Genomic DNA, 20,090 nt, shown 5'->3' on the forward strand with positions numbered 1-20,090 from the left:
TCCACCACCAGCTCCAGACTGGCGTTAGGAAAGCTGTAAAGCTTTACAGAATGGGAATGAAAATGAAAGCTGTGCTGCATTCCCATGGAAAAGGGATCAATCCCATATGTGGCAGCAGGGAATTGTATGGTAGGGACTACAAATACTGAGCCCAGCATGCCCTCTGCACAGCAAGCTATTGTGTCCTGCTTCTCAAGCTCAATAAAAATACTTTTGCCAAATTTCATCTATATTTATTTTTTATTTCAGGGGTCCAGAGGCTATAGAGGGAGTCAGGTATGTTGTTTCATGTGTGATCAATTTTCTTTGACAACAGTACTCTGCTTCCTTTTAAGTTCTTACCTTGTAAGATGAAAATATCAACAAGGAAGGAAAACAGTGTAAAAACTTCAGAGTATTTAATATACTTTTGCTGTGGTTGTGTAAGATTAGATTTAAATGAGCCATTAGGTATCACATTGCTAAAAGCCAGCAGTCTTATTAATTGTATTTTTAGCATTGTTGCAGTCATTGTTGATTTAGTCTAATTGACAAGAAAGGAATTTATTTAGTGGCTATTTTAATAATCTGTTAAGGTGATAATTCTGATCAGCTGAATCTCATATTCGAATTGTTGAGGAAGCAGAGCAGAATCATAGAATCATTTAGGTTGGAAAAGACCTTTGAAATCATCACGTTCAACCATTAACCCAGGACTGCCAAGTCCATCACTAAACCATGTCCCTGAGTGCCGCATGTACGCATTTTTTTAAACACCTCCAGGGATGGTGATTCCACTGTCTCCCTGGGCAGCCTGTTCCAATGCTTGACCACCCTTTCAGAAAAGTTTTTCCTAATATCTAATCTAAACCTCCCCTGGTGCAACTTGAGACCATTTCCTCTTGTTCTGTTGCTTGTTATCTGGGAGAAGAGACCGACCCCCACCTGTCTACAGCTCCTTTCAGGTAGTTATAGAGAGCAATGAGATCCCCCTCCTCCGAAAGATGGAAAAAAAGGAAGGGAGAAAAAAAGATTGTGACTAATATTTATTGTAGATTTTGACAACATTTTTCCGGAGTTGTTATTGACGGCTTTTCAATAGCCGAATTTCTCTTCAGCTGTTGTTGTCATCCACTGGTCTTGCAGCTCTGCTTATTTAACCTTTCAAACATACCTGTGTTTTAAAGAGATATTGTCACCAATTTGTTAATAAAATGTGACACCTGAAAGACAATGATCTGTAATGGCAATATTAGCTCCCAAGCTAAAGCTATAAAAATGGATTTCAGATTGTATTGGGTGCTTTGATAGAAAACCACTCCTAGGAACGATATAGGAGCCTCAAAGACTCAGAAGATACTTGCTTCCAAACGTGCACAGCTACACATGTGAGAAAGTTCAGAGAGTGTTTCTGATACGTCAGCTCTATTAAAGTACTGCTCTGTACTGACTTTTTAAATGCTCCCATGTTTTTTTCTTCCCTTTTCCATTTTCTGCTCTGTTCCCTGAAGTAATTTGCCCTCCTTGGAACATCTGAAACATCTGATTATAGAAGAGGGAGAGTTCTTGCTGGTGATTTTGATTTGTCCAAGTTGAATTGTACAGTAGGACTTATCAGGAGCACAAACCCTACCGAAATCAAATGAATATGTGAATGTCTTCATTATGTTGTGTCATTATATCTACTAATTTTATTTTAACTAAAAATATGAAACTTTCAACACATAAAAAATGTACAGTTCAGTACTGCTAAATTAGTAATGTTGAGGTGGTTTATTGAAGTCTGCAAGGCATTTTAGTACAGCTATTTGGAGAAAAAAGGCAATACTGAGTATTTAATACTATGATGTTTGGCTCAGATTTTCTATGATGGGAAATGAGGGAGAGAAAAATTAGAACTTGAATAGAAGTCATGATTGCTTACTTAGTGCTCAAAATTTTCGTGGAATACTTACTCAAAAACTTTTTTTTTGAGTGACATATTAATCTCATAAAATGTAGAGCCAGCCATTTTTTCTTGTAGTACATAAAAAACTGTTATAAACGAATGAAAATATTTCTCAGGAGCTTTAACTAGGTGGTTTTGCAAAATCAGTTTAGCATAAAACCTACAAAGCAATTGTATATGTGTCCCCTGTTAGAGTGCGATGCCTGTTGGTTTAACGAGCTTTTATGCCGCTTTCAGTGAGTTGTTGAGTGTCATTTCAGCTTTCAGGGTAGTGGTCTCTGCTAATTTCATTTCTTACTACAAATAAAAACATCACAATTAATTCCTTCATTTTTGTCCAAGTAAAGAAAGACAGAAGAAGCACTTAAAAATATTCTTTAAAAATTGTGTTATTTGGCCAGGTCTGAAACAGATCATCATACATAAATGAAATAAGGTTCTCACAGTTATAACTCTAACCAGAAATCTCACTCTTCATCTGAACAACAAGATAATATTGCAGACTCCCTAAGGTTGGGATGGTGGTTTTGTGAGAAAATGGCTTGCATGAATGATTGCAATATGGTGATTAGTTTTTGCTTACAAAAAGAAGAGCAGGGTGTGTTTGAATGGGAATGTGACTGCTGTTTGTGTAGCATTACATTGCTGAAACAGTAATGAAGTTTCTTTAACAAGTCTTAAAGCCTAAGATCAGCCTTCTGTAATTGTTTTTATTATGGTTATTCTTTCCAAATTTTCAATACACCATTCATGGTATAAAATTATTATTAAAAAAAAAAGCAAGCACAATACAAACACATACAATGGTTGACACCAGAATTATGAGGTTATCAGCATGCTAGATCAGATACTAGTAGTTGTATTTTGGAATATATCCATATTTTGAAGGTGCTGCAGGTGGGAAAAAGATTTGAAAACTAACAGATGGAAAAGCAGAATTTAAATCCTGATGAAGATCTATAATTTTAATAACCATTGTTCTTATGAAGTATTCTTAACTATGAATTGTTTTAAAAGATAATAATTCATTTAAAATCTGAATTATTAATTCCTATTTATAATTATTATTCTTGCTAGCCATTGAAAACCAGTATTCTTATTCAAGTTTCCAAAAGTAAGTTGAATACTTCTCTTGCTCAATGAGGCCAGTGGACTAATGCTAATAGGGGTTTTTTTGCTTACTGCTACAGGGTGAACATGGTGAGAGTGGATCTGATGGCACTGATGGAGAGCGGGTAATCATTGCTTTAAATGTGCAGTGCAATTAAGGAGACCTACCTCAGGGTTCAAAAGTATAGCTTTTTGCACCTTTGAATGGGCTTTAAACCTGAACAGAAATTCTGTTGTTTAAAGTTGCATATCTGATTGAAGCTGGGTTCTGCCAGACAAAATTCAGAAACCATGTTTGTCAGAAAGAGCAACCATTAATTTTTTTCTTCTTTTTTCCCCCTTTGTGAGTCTAGGGAGAACATGGTCTTCCTGGACCTTCTGGAGAGAAAGGCAGCGCAGGAAAATGGGTGAAACATCCTTTATAGCAATGTTTAGATTTTATGGCAACATCTTTCAAAAGTCTAATGCTATCTGTAATCCCTGTAAGTTGTTTTTAATAGCTGCCTGTTTTCTAGTATCATGTGTCTCCTACTGTAAATCAGTGTAGCTCCGTGGACTTAAAACAGATCTGTGTTCTTTTACTTGGCCTTCCTCTACCACAGATATTATTTCTGTCTGTACCCAAATTGTTGTGCTCTTTTTATGAATTTAGGGCAGAAAAGGCCCAAGAGGAGAACCAGGTGAACGAGGAGAATCTGGTCTAAGAGGAGATCATGTAAGTGTAATCCTTCCTTCTTGTTAGGTTGCACTGATTTATGCCTGGATTTTGTGATGGAGCTGCCTGAAATATATGTGATCTGAAGATTTTTTCACAATCCTAGATGGTGCAATGTTCTGCAAAGATGTATGGCATATTCCAGAAGTCCTGAATTATTTAGATGCAGATGGGCTGATGTGTTTTGATATGCTGTTCGGAAGCAGATGTTTAAGCTTCAGGTCTCCTTGTTCCTTGCATTTTTGTTTTATTTATTTATTTGGTTTTGGGCAGTGTAACTCCTTTTGGAGCTACTTAGTCCTTGAAAATCCTTTGCACTGACTCTTGGTTAGCAATTTGTAATGATGCAAAGGCAAGTTACTTCCTCATGCTGACATTTTTTTCCTTGCATGCTCTGGAGCCCTATATAAATGTCGTCCTTGAGGATGGAAATTTCAGTGCAGACACCACGCTTCTCATATCACAGCTTTAAGTCTTCTCACACATATTTCAAAGGCCTTTGTTCTAAACAGTCAGATATAGTGTTGACTCCTGTCTCCTAATGCTTATAAAAAAAAATATAAAATCAGGTGTCATGGTAACTTGCCTCTTTGAGAGATCTGGATTTCACCTGTGACTAAATGGACCTCCATTCTAGTGTAACTCCATCTGAAACTCGCTAGCTATGATCTTAACTCAGTTAACTACACCCAAACAGCCAGAACAGCTTCACATTTTCAGGGTTTATTTTGTTGCCCACTAGTAATATTTCTTCTCATCTCTTTGTGAAAGAAACTTGTGGATTTGCAGAATTTCCTATATAGTGTTTTTACAAGCATCTTCATTTAAAATAGCCTTTGCATTTCTTGTTGGCTGCAATGACAAATCTCTTCGATCCTATTTCCATATTCTGCCTCTGTAATCAGTGTAATAGAGCTGGTGTCACTGAAAATGCTGAGCTTTCTGTTTAACTCTTCCAGGGAGATCCTGGGATTAGCAATAATGTTCCTGGTCCTAAGGGTGAAAAGGGAAACCCAGCACAGCAGGTAAACAAGTAATTTTATATTAAGGAGAGAGGATATGCATAATTGCTAAGTTCTATTGGCTGTCCAGTGACTTAAGCAGCTCTTTTCTTTTGTATTTTACGTTTAGTTTATGTCTGCAACACAGAAAGCTTTGAGAAGTGCTTGATACTGAAAAAAAAATATGAAAAGCTTAACAAAGACTATGGAAAGATTTTCATAATATAGAGCTAAGATGGTTTTAGTATAAATACGTTATTCTACCACAGATTTACATCACCAGTTTGAGAGGCTTCTAGTAATGGGTTGTAAGGATACTATTAAAAGCCATGCTGGAAAACATGCATGGAGTATCAACAGGTGTACTCATTTCACTATGGAACTGCTATTTCCTGAGGGTGGTGGACAAACTCCATTTTGATCTGTATCTAGAATATAAGATAAGAGCTGGGATATGCGCTTATATAGTGACATCTGAATTCTTAAGAGGTGTTTGAGCAATACTGCAAGAAAAGAAACATAACAGAAAAGCACCACCCATTTAACCACCTCACTTTGTTTGGAAGGAATAAGCAAAGATGATAAGTAGTTGGACAGTAGTATATAAGTGATGGTGGATGAAAGCTTAAGAGGGAGAGAACTAGCAACATGTGAGAAAAATGAACCATTTCAGAAATTTTATTCTCTCTGAACAAGTAGGGTTGTGTGCACATGTTCAGACGTGTGTGCATATATGTCTATGTAGAGTGTGCTGAAAGCCGTATAAAAACTGTGAGGGTCACTTTTTGGAATAATTGTGTTTTGATGATTTTTTGGAAACAAACCTCATCAAACTTTCTCATCTTAAGAAGTCTGACTGAAAAGCTGAAGTCAACAAAAATGATTTCACAAAATCCTTGACCAAGTATCAGCTGTTAGTAACTGATGGATTGGAAATCCAAAGTGAGCATGATCTCTCTGGTTTATAATTTTTGATTGTAAATGATTTGCAGGGAACAGGAATCAGCATTTAGCATGATACAACTGATTGCAATGAAATTACTTAGGAGAAGAAACAAAGAAGGAAAGTATAAAGAAGAATGTGTAAGTACAAGAGAAAGAGAGTATTTAAAGAGCTTGTTCGTTACTTTGTTTTTCAGGGAGACCCAGGACCACATGGACTTGAAGGAGAGCAGGGTGATGCTGGCCCTGATGTAAGAAGAGTAATCAGTACAGGGTGGATGTAATTGATAAAAGATAGAATGGGGGTCCCATTGAGAAAACCCAACTTTTCTCTTCTTTTTACCCACACTTAGAACTCCTGCAATGAGAGGGAACAAAAATCTTCTAAAGTTTTCATAGTGAAACATATTTGGCTTCAAATTTAGTAGCTTATGTGTATTGCAATGTGGTTGTGTTGTTTTTTGTTGTGTTTTTTTTTTTTTTAAATCCGGACTTTGCTGTCCTGTTAATTTTAGTTCTGATTCATGTGAAGTCACAAGCCTTAAACTCAATGCAACCTTTTCTATGAGCCTTAATTGCTTCATAATTTCACCATAGATTAATCTATCCCTTTTTCCTCCCTGTGACTGCTCTTTTTAGTCCACTGGAGACTGGAACTCTTGAAGGCACCTCTTCTAGTCTGTCAGAAATGTGCCTGATGCCAAAATTTGGAATTATGATCCCTCCTCAGTCAGGCTGCAGAAACATCCTAAAGGCCTCCAGTGATGTGATATTTAACAGTAGCATTCACAAGTCATACTGAGCAGTGTGCAGTGGGACAGGGTGCAGACCTCTTAGCTCAGAGAAAGAGGGGTCTTGTTCTCTCTATTTTTGCCAAGGGCCAGCTGACTGGGAAAGTGTTTTCCGGAACCTTGTTGAGATGCCTTCCCTCTGCAGTCACTAAGGGTCGGTCTAAAGCCTTTTTTCCTGATAAAGCTTACTTGTGTAAGAATTTCTATCCCAAGTCCACTTTTCTCTCATTTTTACTCTAAACCTTTCTTTGGAAACAATCTCTGCTTTCTGTAAGCTGTATTTGATTTGATTGTATGTATAATGTGTTTTATTATAAGATGCTGTTTCACATATTGCTCAATGTTCTGGATCTAATTTCTCATGCCATTCTTTCCTAGGGTGCAACAGGTCGAAGAGGCCCTCCAGGTATAAAGGTGAGTGGGTAACCCTACCGCTTCCTATCTATATGCAGCTACATGTTCAGCCTGAGCATTTGCTCCTTTTGCGGGAGAAATTTCTGTGTGATCCAAGACACAAGTGTTTAACAATCAGAAGTCTATTTCAAGCCAAGGCAACCCTTGGATCTCAGGTGGATGTACCAGAGGCCTTCCTGACTTGAATGATTTAGAATTGGAAAGCAGCTTCCATTGAAGTAAAAAGACAGTTACTTTTATTATTAAGGCAAATGTGGGAATGCAAACAGAGAAGAAACTGTCACTAAAGGTGATGGGAATGAGTAGTCAAGCTGCATTCCTGAAACATAAGGCCAGAAGTCTCACAGTTTTTAATTCCTTTGCTGCATGCACAGAGATACATGCATGGCACATATGCAGCAGAGACAAAAATAAGGTAAGTTCTAAATGGTGCTTGGCTAAACCACAAACGTAACAGTGTTAGCTGCAGCTTTGCATATTGGCTCAAAGCATACACAAGAATCAAGATTTTGAAAACAATTTAATTTCCAAAGTAATTACCTAGGGGAATACAGTGTAGTTTGAATGCTTGTATATGATGTAAGGAGTAGGCCAACACCAATGCATGCTGACTCATCATTCCAGAAAGATCCTCTGATAGAAAATTCTCTCATGTTAGCCCTGGTTTTCCTAGCCTTTATACCCCATGGAGCCACAATGAAAGGAAACCTTCCTGACATCTAATTGGTAAAGACATCAATACCATTCTCTTAAATGAAATGAAGTTTTAAATAATGTTCTTGGCAAAGGAAGCTTGTTTGTCGCAGGGTATAAACTACAAAATAGTTATCAAAGCAAATCTAAAAGCAGGTACATTCAAGAGTGGATTAGTGCAAGTAAAAGTTAAATTCTAGGAACCTGAGAAGACTCAGATTTCCTTCCTTTATTTCACACACATACCCACACCCACACCCCCTCTCTCTCTCATAAACATTTTCCTTTGTCTGTCTGTCAGCCTGGCAGGAGTCTATAAGAACATATGAAACCATGACTCCCATACATCTGCTTGCAGGATACACCCCTTATCTCTATCCTATTGCTTGCTTTCTTGAGTATAGTTTATATGATCATTTCAGGAAACACATTGATTAGTACAAGTGGTTCATGTCTGACCCAGTCTCTCTGCAGGGTTGCTAACACAGATAAGTAAGATGGTATGTGGCTTAGTATAGCATTTTCCCTTTATGTTAGTGCATATAAACCCAGGGAAACATTACAATTTTGTGTATGACACTGTCAGTATCTGTATGATGGAGTATGTCTTGAAGTCCTGCCCAGTGTTGGAGTCTGGGGAATGGGGAGAGTTGAAGCTTCTGAATAAATGTGCAGAGCAACGTTTTGAGTAGTGATTGTTCTATGCAACTCTTCACTCACAGGCATGGTCAGGGCAAAATTCAGACCAGGTTTATCCCATCAGCTGACATGGCTTCACTAAGGGCAAATTGTACCTGGCAAATTTGGTGACCTTCTATGATGGGATTACCAGTGTTGATGGGTGAGGAAAGAGCAAATGATATCGTCTGCCTGGACTTGTGCAAAGCATTTAGTGCTGTCCTGCGTGACATCTGTGTCTCTAAACTGGAGAGACATGGATTTGGTGGATGGACCACTTGGTGGATAAGGAATTGGCTGGATGGTCACATTCAAAAAGTTGTGGTAAATGGCTCATTGTCCAGGTGGAGACCAATGATTTCCTCAGGGGTCCATACTGGGATTGCATGCACCCTCAGCAAGTCTGCCAACGACACCAAGCTGCGTGGGTGGTTGACATGCTGGAAGGAAGGGATGCCATCCAGAGGGATCTTGACAGGCTTGAGAGGTGGGCCTGTGCAAACCTCATGAAGTTCAACAAGGCTAAATGCAAGGTCTTCCATGTGGGTCAGAGCAATCTCAAGCACAAATACATACTGGGCAGAGAATGGATTGAGAGCAGCCCTGAGGAGAAAGGCTTTGGGGTGTTGGTGGATGAGAAGCTGAACATGGCCCAGCAATATGTGTTTGCCACCCAGAAAACCAACCATGTCCTGGGCTGCATCAAAAGAAGCATGGCCAGCAGGTTGAGGGGGTTGCTTCTCCCCCTCTACTTCACTCTCATGAGACCCCACCTGGATTACTGCGTTCAGTTCTGGGCCCCACAACATAAGAACATGGACCTGTTGGAACAAACTTAGAGGAGGGCCACAAAGATGATCAGAGGGCTGGAGCACCTCTCCTATGAAGACAGGCTGACAGAGGTGAGGTTTTTCAACCTGGAGAAGAGAAGGCTCTGGGGAGACCTTTTAGCAGCCTTCCAGTACCTAGAGGGGCCTACAAGAAAGCTGAGGGACTTTTTACAAAGGCATGTAGCAGTAGGACAAGAGGTAATGGTTTGAAGCTGAAAGAGGGTAGATTTAGGTTAGATAGAGGGAAGAAATTCTTGACTGTGAGGGTGGTGAGACACTGGAACAGGTTGCTCAGAGAAATTGTGGATGCCCCATCCCTGGAAATGTTCAGGGCTGGGTTAGATGGAACTTTGAGCAACCTGATCTACTGGAAGTGTCTTTGCCCATGGCAGGGGTGTTAGAACTAGGTAATCTTTAAGGTCCCTTCCAACCCAAACCATTCTGTAATTCTATGATCTTTCCAAGTCAGACTCATGTAATTCCGATGCAGTCCTAGTATCAAAGAGGAGACAAGATGAAGTGCATGCCCTCTTTGTTTCAGTCCTCAAGGAGCAATTGTTTCAAAGTCTCTGCCAAAGCCCTGTTTCCTTTGTCAAAGTTCACAATCTGAAAGTGTTCAGCACATACTATTAGAGGACACCTGTTAATAGTTTGCAGAGTTTGATAGATTTGATACGTTTCTCATGTTTCTAATTGTGGATGCAGTATGTGAATTGAAGTCCTTGTTGTGTTCTTAATTTGGTAAAAGGTGCATGATTTTTCATAAAACCTGCACGGATTGAGTGCTTTTTCTGCAACAGCAACAGTTTTTTAAACTGAAGGCCAAGTGTAAAATGTTAATAAATAACAGCGAGCATAGCCATGATGCCGCAATATAGAACATATGTTTCAGCAAAGGAAAAAGACTGCTGTGAGGGGTGGAGTGTCTTTAATGGCAGTAATATTTCTTCAGCAGCACAGTGTTTGATTTGACTCTCATTTCTGGGCTTCCTGTCCCTCTGCTATTGAGAGGAGCAGAGTTTTGGTATACCTTTATTACTGTCCTCCCATGTGCAGCAGCCAGGTAACACAGATTTTTTTTACATTTAAGATGATTCAGTTTAATTTTTCACTGGGAAATGACAGTCAGAAGTGAGAGTCCTGCAAGTTCACCAAACTACAGTCCAGTCACATCCCAGCCTCATCCAATACACAGGTAGGCCTTGTGCTGAAACCTCTGCCCCACCTGGTTTCTGAAATCCCGATCTGGATTTCACTTTGAGAATCCAGAGTTTTTAATGTCTGGGATATCGCAAACAGGAATAGACTGGAAGATTTTGATACTATCCGCCAGTAAGGTGAAAGCATCATGCTTTGGCTACTTACAGGGATCAGTGTAACTTGAAAGAATATGAGTATACCTATTTAGTTATGGTTCCATGGTGCATGAAGTCATGGTTCTCTGTCAGAGTAGTTCTCCATGGATAAGGCTGAAGAGGATCTGCCCTTGTGGGACTTCTTGACTTCTCATAATCTCTACAGTGGACGACAAAAGTAATACAGGAAAATTGCTTAGACTGTGGTGTAAAATGCACTTGGAAAAATGCAAAGCAGATGGAACTGACCTCTTGCACTGCAGCTTTTATAGTCATTGCACACCCTGAACAACAAAAGAAGCTACTCAACTCTTGCTTTTTAATTGAGTTTTCAACAGGAATTAGAAGGTGCATGAAAGCTGTTTGGGAGCATTGAAAAACATTCAACTGATACTCTATAGATACAAAATTGTTACCTGGTGATGTACATATGATAGGTGCTAATTTGGTTTGGTTGTTCAGGGTTTTTTCTTTTTGTTCTGGCAGGGTGAGAAAGGAGATCTGGGAGAAATAGGTTACCCGGGAGACTCTGGTCTTCCAGGACCACAGGTAACTAAAAGAACTTCTCAATAGTCAGGGTGTTTGCTGTGTCAGTCTTGATCTTTTGTTTTTCTTTTGGAATGTTTTGTTTACTTCAAGTAATGAATGTTATGAATAACATTCTTTCTTGGAAATTCTCCTCTGTAACCCTGAGGAATTAAATGTGGCAATTTTCTCTTTTGCTTTAAGTGGGTGCATCTTCTAGTGAAATGAAAAAAAGGAAATGAAAAAAAGGAAAGTGAATAGCAGAAATGAGTAATTTAACCAACACCTCTCTAGCTTATGGGATATTACCAGTCAGATATCTTCAAACTGAATTAATTGGAAATTGTTAGCAAGAAGTATGGAAAATCTATTGCATTCTTGAAGGTACTGTATTTCCAGGGTGCATTAAAATGATGAAAATTATATACTGATTGGCAAAACCAGTGAGGAAAGATTTGTGTTTTAAAAATTTGCTTGTTGGAGTAATTTTGAAGACAATTATAGTGATAGGCTGCTTACAGCACCTTCCGGTTTAAAAATGCTCTTAGATGCTCTAAACATACTCTTAACTTTAAGTTTTAAGATACAGGCATCTGGAGAAAGTGTGCCTAGTTGATAGTGGGTTGCTTATGACTTCCTTGGTATCCTAGATGCTGCAGCGGCTCTCTGAATGCGGCCCTCAGGCAGTGACTTTCTGAGCTGCTTCACACAGGCAAATCCTTACAACCAAACAGCCAGAAGTTTCACACATGCATTAAGGCTTGTGAAACAGGCATTTGGATTCTGGTTATTGCAGCAATCTAATCTTCACTGAAAGGCTATCAACATTGAATTGACTTTTTTCAATGGCTTTTTTACATCAGGGCCCAAGAGGACTAGAAGGGATCAAAGGACCTCCAGGACCACAAGGCGTGCCAGGACCTCTGGTTAGCTTTAAATAATATTTTTCTGCTGTATGCGTTAGGACTTTTCATTCTTGCTGTTGATATTATTCTTATAAAGAGTTTTTTTAAAACTTGAAGAAACTGAGGATTTTTCAGTATAGTATAGTATAAGGAGATATATAGAGATATATATATATATTTACAGTATAGTATAAGGAAACTGATTTGCAGCCCCGTATGATAAAGTAACAGCCTTGAAAATAAGTTTAGATGGGTGAATAGGAGGGGATCTTAAGTGTTACCAAGGTTTTGTGTGATTGCACTGAAAAGCCTTAGCTCTAGATGCCACTCTCAGTTCTATAGTATCAGGACTAACAGCATGGCTTGCAGTATGTATAAATATAGCGGTACAGTGCTGTGGTTCAGGGCAAATGAGCTGTTGATTTCTTCATTGTGCACCTTTTAACTGATACTTATAATTACAGGCTAGTCTGGGTGCCCCAGGTTCACCTGGCTCTGTTGGGAAGTTAGGTGCAAGAGGACCAAAGGTAAGAATTTTTAAGATACTAATTGCAGCAGTCTAACAGTATCTTTCATTCAAGAATCTGACTGAAGAAGCATGGACTAACACTTGTGTTGTTCTTACGGAACATGTGAAGAATCTTAAGTTTTATAGTCAATTTTAGATTGCATAGGAAGGCAAGTGATGTGTTCAAGGTAATCTTACAGGTGTCAGAACTATACTTTTCAGTGTTGCCATGACCGCTGTTCTAATTGCTGGGTGTGGTTCTCAATGGGGCTTGGCTTCTCATAAAATGTAGTAGGGATAAAGCAGTGCTGGCCCTTGAGCTTGTCTTATGATTCCTAGAATCTGTCCAATATATTGAAAATGCATACCAGTTAATCATAGAATATCTCAAGTTGGAAGGGACCCATGAGGATCATCAATTCCAACTCCCTGCTCCTTGCAGGACTACCTAAAACTAAATAATTTGGCTAAGAGCATTGTTCAGACACTCCTTGAACTCTGACAGGCTCAGTGCCATGACCACTTCCCTGGGGACCCTGCTCCAGTGACAGACCACCCTTTCAGTGAAGAACCTTTTCCTAATGTCCAACTTCCCAGCTCAATGAAGCATAGCTGCTTATTTTAACCTTTTTGTTCTAAAGATTCCTAACAAGTTCAAGCAACCTTGACTGTTACAATGGAATTAATATGTTGAGAACTGAATGAACGTGGAGTTAAAGAGAAAGGCTTATAGCAATAGGTGGCCCACTTTATGGTTCACTTACAATCAATGTTATCCCTTACTTTCATTGATGTGTGTTGATACGGGAGAATTACTTTAATAAACATAACTCATTTTAGGTGTTGTTGCATCTTTCAATCTAAAAGGCGTAAGTAATACCAGCTAGCTAAGCCTTTCAGTCTCTTTGAAAGGGTTACTACCTTCAGTATATGACATCCAGTAACAGAGAGGTATCAGGAGGTCAGAGCACCACTATGAAAAGAGTCTCTGTGAGAAAACATACAGTGAAACAAGTGGCAAAAATTGGGAAGAGTCACAGGAATTTAATCCATCATTCCTTTTTCTCAGTCTGGTTTTGTGATGGGGTTCTTATTAGAAGAAAGTTCATTAAGAAAGTGAAAACCAAAAAAAAGAAACTGAAGAAAAGAAAACATGTAAGAGGTCTGAACAGCCTGCCTGAGAAATATCATCTATCAACAGATGCTTCAGGCTGGTAGAATTCCAGGCTATGTCCTGCTACCATTAATATAAATTTTTCCAGAAAACACTCTTTTCACTGATAATTCTGTATAACAATGGGAGTTTTACTGAACAAAGGCCTTTGGGGTTTAGCTGTATGAATGCCTAGCATATTCTGATTTGCCAAGTACTTTCCAGTTCCGCTGCAAGGAGTCTTCCATGAAACGTGGTCTGTAATGGAATGCTTTCAACCAGCATTAAGTAGTCTATAAAATGTATAAGCACACTTCAGTCTAGCAGACAAGTATACACTTCAGAAAGAAGAATTCTCCTCAATGAGCCAAACTACTACCTTTTATGTTTCAATTATAACAGGGTGAACCTGGTGACCCTGGAGAGAAGGGCCCAGTGGGACCAGCTGGACTGAGAGGCATGCCTGTGAGTCTGTCTGCCCTAGCTCAGGGCCCCTGTGGTTTAATATGCATCCAGCTGAATCAGTATAGTTCATTCCCTTCTATTTTCTCTATTTCACATTTGGTGTTCAGTTTCCTTATGGACACCAGATTACTTAGGGCTAGAGAGATTATCTTTCCCTCGCTTTCTTTCAGAATATGCTAGAGGTAGGGCACGCAGTGGAAAGGAACTGTGGCCTTAATCCTTGCTTTTTCTCTACAGATTTTTCCACCATTTTCTACTGTTTTTAGACTGTGTTGTGATAGCTTGCCCTACTTCACCAGTCTTAACAGGCTGAGCGACTCATTGTAATGTGATGTCTTTATTCTGAAATGGAATTGGATGTAGATCTAAATCCTCTACTAAAAACTAACTTGTGGTATATTCAACCTATTCAGGGCAAGGGTGGCAGAGATGCCTATGGTTCTGAAGGAAGCAAAGGAGCAAAGGTGAGTGCTTAGAGTCAGGGTGTCTCCGTCTCCGTTCTGCAGCATCAAATAAAACATGACCATCCATATCAATTCAAAAGAAATGCAAGACATGGCCACAGTGCATTTCTGAGGTTCAGGAAGAGGCTCAGGCTTCCCATAACCATTCTTGTGATAAATTCTTCAATAGGATATTCTTTTGAGAACCACTCTGTCTTATTCTTTCCCTTTATGTGTGTATGTGTTTATATGGATATGGAGGATTGTATTTCTTGGAGTACACAGTGCTTTCTCCCCCAGTTCAGTCTGCTTGACTAGCCACTTTTGCTGCAAGTATTGCTGGGCCAGCCTTTATTTTTTCTTTCAGAGGAGGGATTCCTGGACTACCAAGGTGAGGGTGATACTCTCCAAACATCCTCATTGTTTTAATGTGAAATATTCTTCCTTGTGCTTCTATAGCCAGCAGTAAGATCTGAGGATTCACATCTGGATTGTTACATATTTAGAAATTCTTATCATTCCCTTCACAGCCCTGCAAAAAATAGTAGTGAAATGCCTGCTTCTCTAAAAACACACAAGAATACAGCTAAAATAAAAAGTATGCGGAAAGGATATGGTCACAATCATGGCACCAATGGGTCAGTCTATGAGCAGAGTGGTCAGGATGTTGGAAACAGCTGCAGTCCGCCCTTCAAAGAGTTTGTGTATTGTTACAGTACTAATTCTTTCCAATTGCTTGTGAAACAGAAGTGGTCCAATGGATCTCACTGGAGGCCAATCTGTTTCACTCTCACTTTTTGTGGGAGAAGCAGAATGCTGCAGAAAAGATATGAAAGGCTTCCCAGGAGTCTCTCCAACTGATGTACTCCCTTTTCTAAAATAGCTTTTTATTAAAATGGCTTTTGATGTTTCTTACTATCTAATCTCTTTCTTACCTTCTTAGCCCCAACACTTTCCTTTGATGGAGAGTTTCACAGGTTACACATACGTTATATGCAAGACTAGTTGTTTTAATCTCTTGGAATCTCCCATATGTTCATTTTAGGGAAAATCCTCTTTGTTACAAGAAATGAGGAAAAAAGTTTCTGCTAAATCTTCTTGTCATTATTCGTTGTGTTAAAGGATTGACTTAAAACCCTTCTTATACAATGACATGTCTGCCCGAGGTTTGTCAGGACTTGAATTAAAAAAATTAATAAAACCAAACAAAAAAAAACCCAGTTCACCCCAGAATAGTGGTCCGGGAAGAGTTGGTTTCCCCTGACAGCTAAGAGAACAGCCTTTAATATAGGTTTTACTTAAGGCTGCTATTAGTTATGAAGGTTCACAGTCATGTTACACTTTCTTAGGTGTAATGTGGGGCCTATGTGTATGTAATTTTCTGGAAATTGTATAATAAAGTCATATGATGTTTGGCAAGCGTGTCCAGTTTCATGGAGGGAACTTCTAAAACAAGGACATAAGTAGTGTGAATTCTGATAGTTGTCAAGGAAAGATGCACTTCAATTCTGATTGGTCTTTGTGAGAGTTTCCATATTTCTTGGATGTGAGCAAAGAACACACCAAAACCTGAAGTAACTGAAAACAGTTGATGAAGTGACTTCTAATACACCAACAAAATATTATGGTATCACTGTTCAGTATGGAGGGTACAGCATTTTGAAACTGCGTTCAAACACTGAGTTCTGAATGTTACAATTGCTGAACATGAATTCCATTATATGTCATTAGAAAACAAATAAGTTTTTGTAAAACACTTATTTGAGAAATGGAATACTCTTGAAATTTCAGAAGTTGTTGGAAATTTGTAAAATGGTCTTCCTTTAGATGAACAAGGTGTTAATCTATAATGGTGTCATTTGAGACCATAGTAGTTGCCACTGTTACTTGAATGGGATGGAATGCTGAGAATAATTTTGAAATTGTTTTTGCTTTAAAGACATCAAACACTTAGCAGATCACAAAGTTCTAGATTCTTATGAAGCCTTTGCTCTTTGTTTTGGCAGGGAGAATCTGGATTCATAGGATATCCTGGTCTGGAGGTATGATTAAATGGGCATGTTTGCTTTCTTTATGTCTTGTTTTACATCATTCTTGTTTGGAAGTGGTTATATGTCTTTCGGTCTCTCTTCTCTTCTCCTTTCTTAAAAGTTAAGGATTTCATTATTTTTCAGGGAGAAGATGGAGACCCAGGCATTCCAGGAGCTGAAGGACCCAAAGGAGTTAGGGGTAGAAGAGTAAGAATTAGAAATCTATTAACTCTATGAAGAATTCTAGAAGTAAAGCCCTTATATCTTAAGTGCTTCCTCACCAAATTTTTTTAAAATTGTCTCCCACTCCGATCTTTTATTGCCATATCCTGGGCAAGTGGTCTTGAGAGAATGCAGGTCTAAATCTTTAGAGATGTTAGTTGCTAATAATTCTTAGGGGTAGTAGTATATCTTTTGCGAATGCAGGGTCCAACTCACAATAGTATTAGAGTTTTTTCTCTGCTGAAATTCTGCACCTGTGTGTGCAATTATAAAGAATAAAACTTGTGTTTCTCTTTTTAGGGTAATGCTGGCACACCAGGTTCCCTGGGAGATCCAGGGGACCAGGGGCCATCAGGAGCTATGGTAATATATCTTTATTTTAAAAAAATGACTCTTAGATTGCTTTTAAACTTGATGTTAGATTAATGGAATATTTAATAATGTTTAATGTAGTAAACTATGCTTAATCAGCCTGGCAGTTGTATAGAGTTATGTCTTGCCTGTGGATGTATGTGCACAAGAGCACCTGCAGTTGGAAATGGAACTGCAACGATACAATGCAGGGCAGAATTTCTTCCGCAGTATTTGGTGTTGTCTGTAGGCTGGGTAAATATCTAATTAAAGAAGAAGAGAGTGCTAAAATGTAGAACTGGATTGTTCTGCTGAAAGCTAATTTATTTCTTCATTTAAAAAGAACAGCCATTTAAAAGCAGACTTGAAATTACAGGCACATACTTAAAGCTTAAATTGACTGTAAGCTGTTAATCCTTATATATAAATAGATGTTTTGATGTACTTTTCTAGTGTCTGTGATCTGCATTTTATACAACAAAAATTTTTATTCTCTATCTAAGCAGGGGAAAGGATTGTGGATTTCAGTAGGATTTAGGACTAACATTGTAGTTAGGAAGATGTCTCTATCTTTATCTTGCAGCAGTGCTGCAAATTAGCTCAGTAGTGAACAGAAACAATCTCTACTGTTGTTTTCTTGTTAAATTTTCTTAAGCTTGCTCTTTTAGTTTGAATGTGGAATGTTATTGATAACAGTATCTTTACCTGTATAACATGGCTCATGGCATACATGCAAATTAGAAAACAATATGGGGGGTTTTTTTTGGGGGGGTGTTGGGGTTTTTTTTTGTCAGTAAGCTGTGCTGGTCAATGAATGTACCTGGCCCACTTTATTGTATGGTGCTGGGCACAAGAATAGCCAAGAGTGCCAACTGGAATGCATTGCCTTGCCTGCTGCTCGGCTCTCACATACATTGCAGATAGACAGCCCTTGTGTGCTGATGAGCCAGATAGCTGTTGGCCTTGCCAATCCATGGTCCAGGAAGTCTTCAAGGAGATTTCAAGCTCAAGATCCTCCTCTTGAGTTAGAGAAGTGAGAGTGGATCTTGGGAGGTCTGGGCTTGGTGGGATTGCTGTAGTAGCACTGCATCAGTGAAATGGGGAAGTGGGAACTCTGTGGGGAGTGGAAGAGATAAGCATGCAGGAAGAGGTACAGGTAGTAGACAGGGCTAACCAAAACAGGCCTGTTTTATCCATCCTTCCTAATCTGATGGCATGATTATCCATATGGGTCAAGTCTGCACAGCTCAGTCACCACCATTAAGCTGCTGCAAGTGCCATTCGTTGGGCCTTAGGCAATTCACAGTTAACTGTTGCTGAATAGTACCAAAGAAGAACTGGGACCTGCTGGGAAACATAAGAAGATACAGGCATGGGATAGCTGTGATGGTGCTAGCAGCAAGACAGCAAAGGGGATGAGGAAGGTAGCTCAGGCAGGAAATGGAGGAATGGAAAGTTAACTGGAGGGGGAAGGAAGAAATCTGGAGTTGGGTGTAATTTGGGGACATAAGGAAGTGTATGATACTGGTAAATTGTAGTGTTACGAAAGAGAGAGACTAAGGTAAAGATTATGGGATGTGGAGTTCAGATTTTTATGGTGCGTCTCACTGCAGATCCTGTAAGGGAAAAATTTCAGTAGTGTTGCTACACATCTGAATTGCATACATGATGAAAACTCTCAAGCTTCCTTGAAGAAAAGTTCTTTTCCCTGTATTTTATTGCTATTATGAAGGTTAAACAATACTTTTATTTTTAATAAAGGTGCTTGGAATCCTGGCATTTGCCCACAGCTCCCAAGAAGGGTGCAGAGTAGCCAAAGCTAGTGGCCAAAGCTATTACTGGTCGAGCAGTCGTAATATATGTATGGTCTGCAGGACCTCTTGAGTTAGAACTGTGGAGATTGTACCCTGCAAGAGGAGAGGACAAGCCTGTTACACACCAGATGTTGAAAATGATGTAAGGTGTAGATAACTGAACCACAGCACAGAAATTGCTGTTTAGAAAAGAAATCTCATTCTGGATTATACTGGTCCTAAGGGGCAACAAGTGTTGAAAGTTTATAAAGATGTTAAGGAAAATGGACTGAGCTTTGAAAAGTAGTCTGCAACTCTGGAATAGATTCACAGGAATCCATGCTGGTAACTGATGTCTCCTCAAATTTCAAATTCACAAATGGTTGTCAGGGAGACACCTGCATCTGTATGCCTGCATTTTCTTTGGGCTACAGGGTAATAGATGGAAATATGGTATCAAGGTCTGATTTTCTGGACATGTGTTGGTTTGTTTCAGGGTGCCAAGGGACCAATGGGCACCATTTTAATGCAGGTAAGTAATCACCTTAGAGCTAACCACCTACTGCATGAAATTAACTGTTTTAGTCTTCTATTTATGAGCACTGACTGCAATGAGCACAATTAGCTGTTATAAAACAGGTAATCAGCTGTTCAAATACTTGTCACAGTGCAGTGAGTTCTTCAGTTCTGCAAATAAAGAAGGAATGAGAAACAATTATTCATATGGATTAACACCAAGTCCAAACTTTTACAAACTGTGGGACTGTTAATATTCCTTTATCTGTTTCTTCATTCACACCAGTTTACACACCAGCTCAGGTTTATGGTTACTTTCCATCCTCTTGTAAAGGAAGGCATTTCCTCAGCAGCAGCTATTTTCACTGGGAATAGCAGGGCAGGATTTCTTCAGAATCCCAATCCCATGTAAAATGAACGCTGCTGAGTAAAGGCTCCATCTAACCCTTGCATGGATACCTACCTGCAGGCAATGCTATTGCAGATGTGTTCTATGTCCAGATGGGGTCCTCTCCTCCTTCATGGACCTCTGTCTTCCTGTGTGAGTTGCTGTTGAAATGCCTGTTCTCCTATGAAAGTGCTCTTGCCTGTCTCCTGGATCAGATGATTACACAAAATAAAAGAATAAACAAATGGTTGCTTAATAAATGCTACATAAAGCATGATTAAATGCCAACAGAGCATGTCTAAAAAAACCCCTGTAGTTTCTACACCAGGGGTAGA

The 20,090-nt window shown here is 39.1% G+C and overlaps 1 protein-coding gene across 1 annotated transcript in view; it reads left to right on the plus strand.

Annotated features, from left to right (window-relative positions):
• COL6A6 (collagen type VI alpha 6 chain) overlaps positions 1-20,090 on the plus strand; it is a 43,135-nt gene that overhangs the window by 14,130 nt on the left and 8,915 nt on the right. Inside the window, 16 exon segments of the mRNA XM_055803693.1 lie at positions 250-276; positions 3,118-3,162; positions 3,391-3,444; positions 3,690-3,752; positions 4,712-4,777; positions 5,893-5,946; positions 6,865-6,900; positions 10,943-11,005; positions 11,845-11,907; positions 12,351-12,413; positions 13,950-14,012; positions 14,426-14,476; positions 16,462-16,497; positions 16,630-16,692; positions 17,008-17,070; positions 19,348-19,383. Coding sequence (XP_055659668.1) covers positions 250-276; positions 3,118-3,162; positions 3,391-3,444; positions 3,690-3,752; positions 4,712-4,777; positions 5,893-5,946; positions 6,865-6,900; positions 10,943-11,005; positions 11,845-11,907; positions 12,351-12,413; positions 13,950-14,012; positions 14,426-14,476; positions 16,462-16,497; positions 16,630-16,692; positions 17,008-17,070; positions 19,348-19,383 — 846 coding nt within the window.

This window comes from Falco peregrinus, chromosome 5, assembly GCF_023634155.1.
Source record: "Falco peregrinus isolate bFalPer1 chromosome 5, bFalPer1.pri, whole genome shotgun sequence".
Taxonomy (NCBI): domain Eukaryota; kingdom Metazoa; phylum Chordata; class Aves; order Falconiformes; family Falconidae; genus Falco; species Falco peregrinus.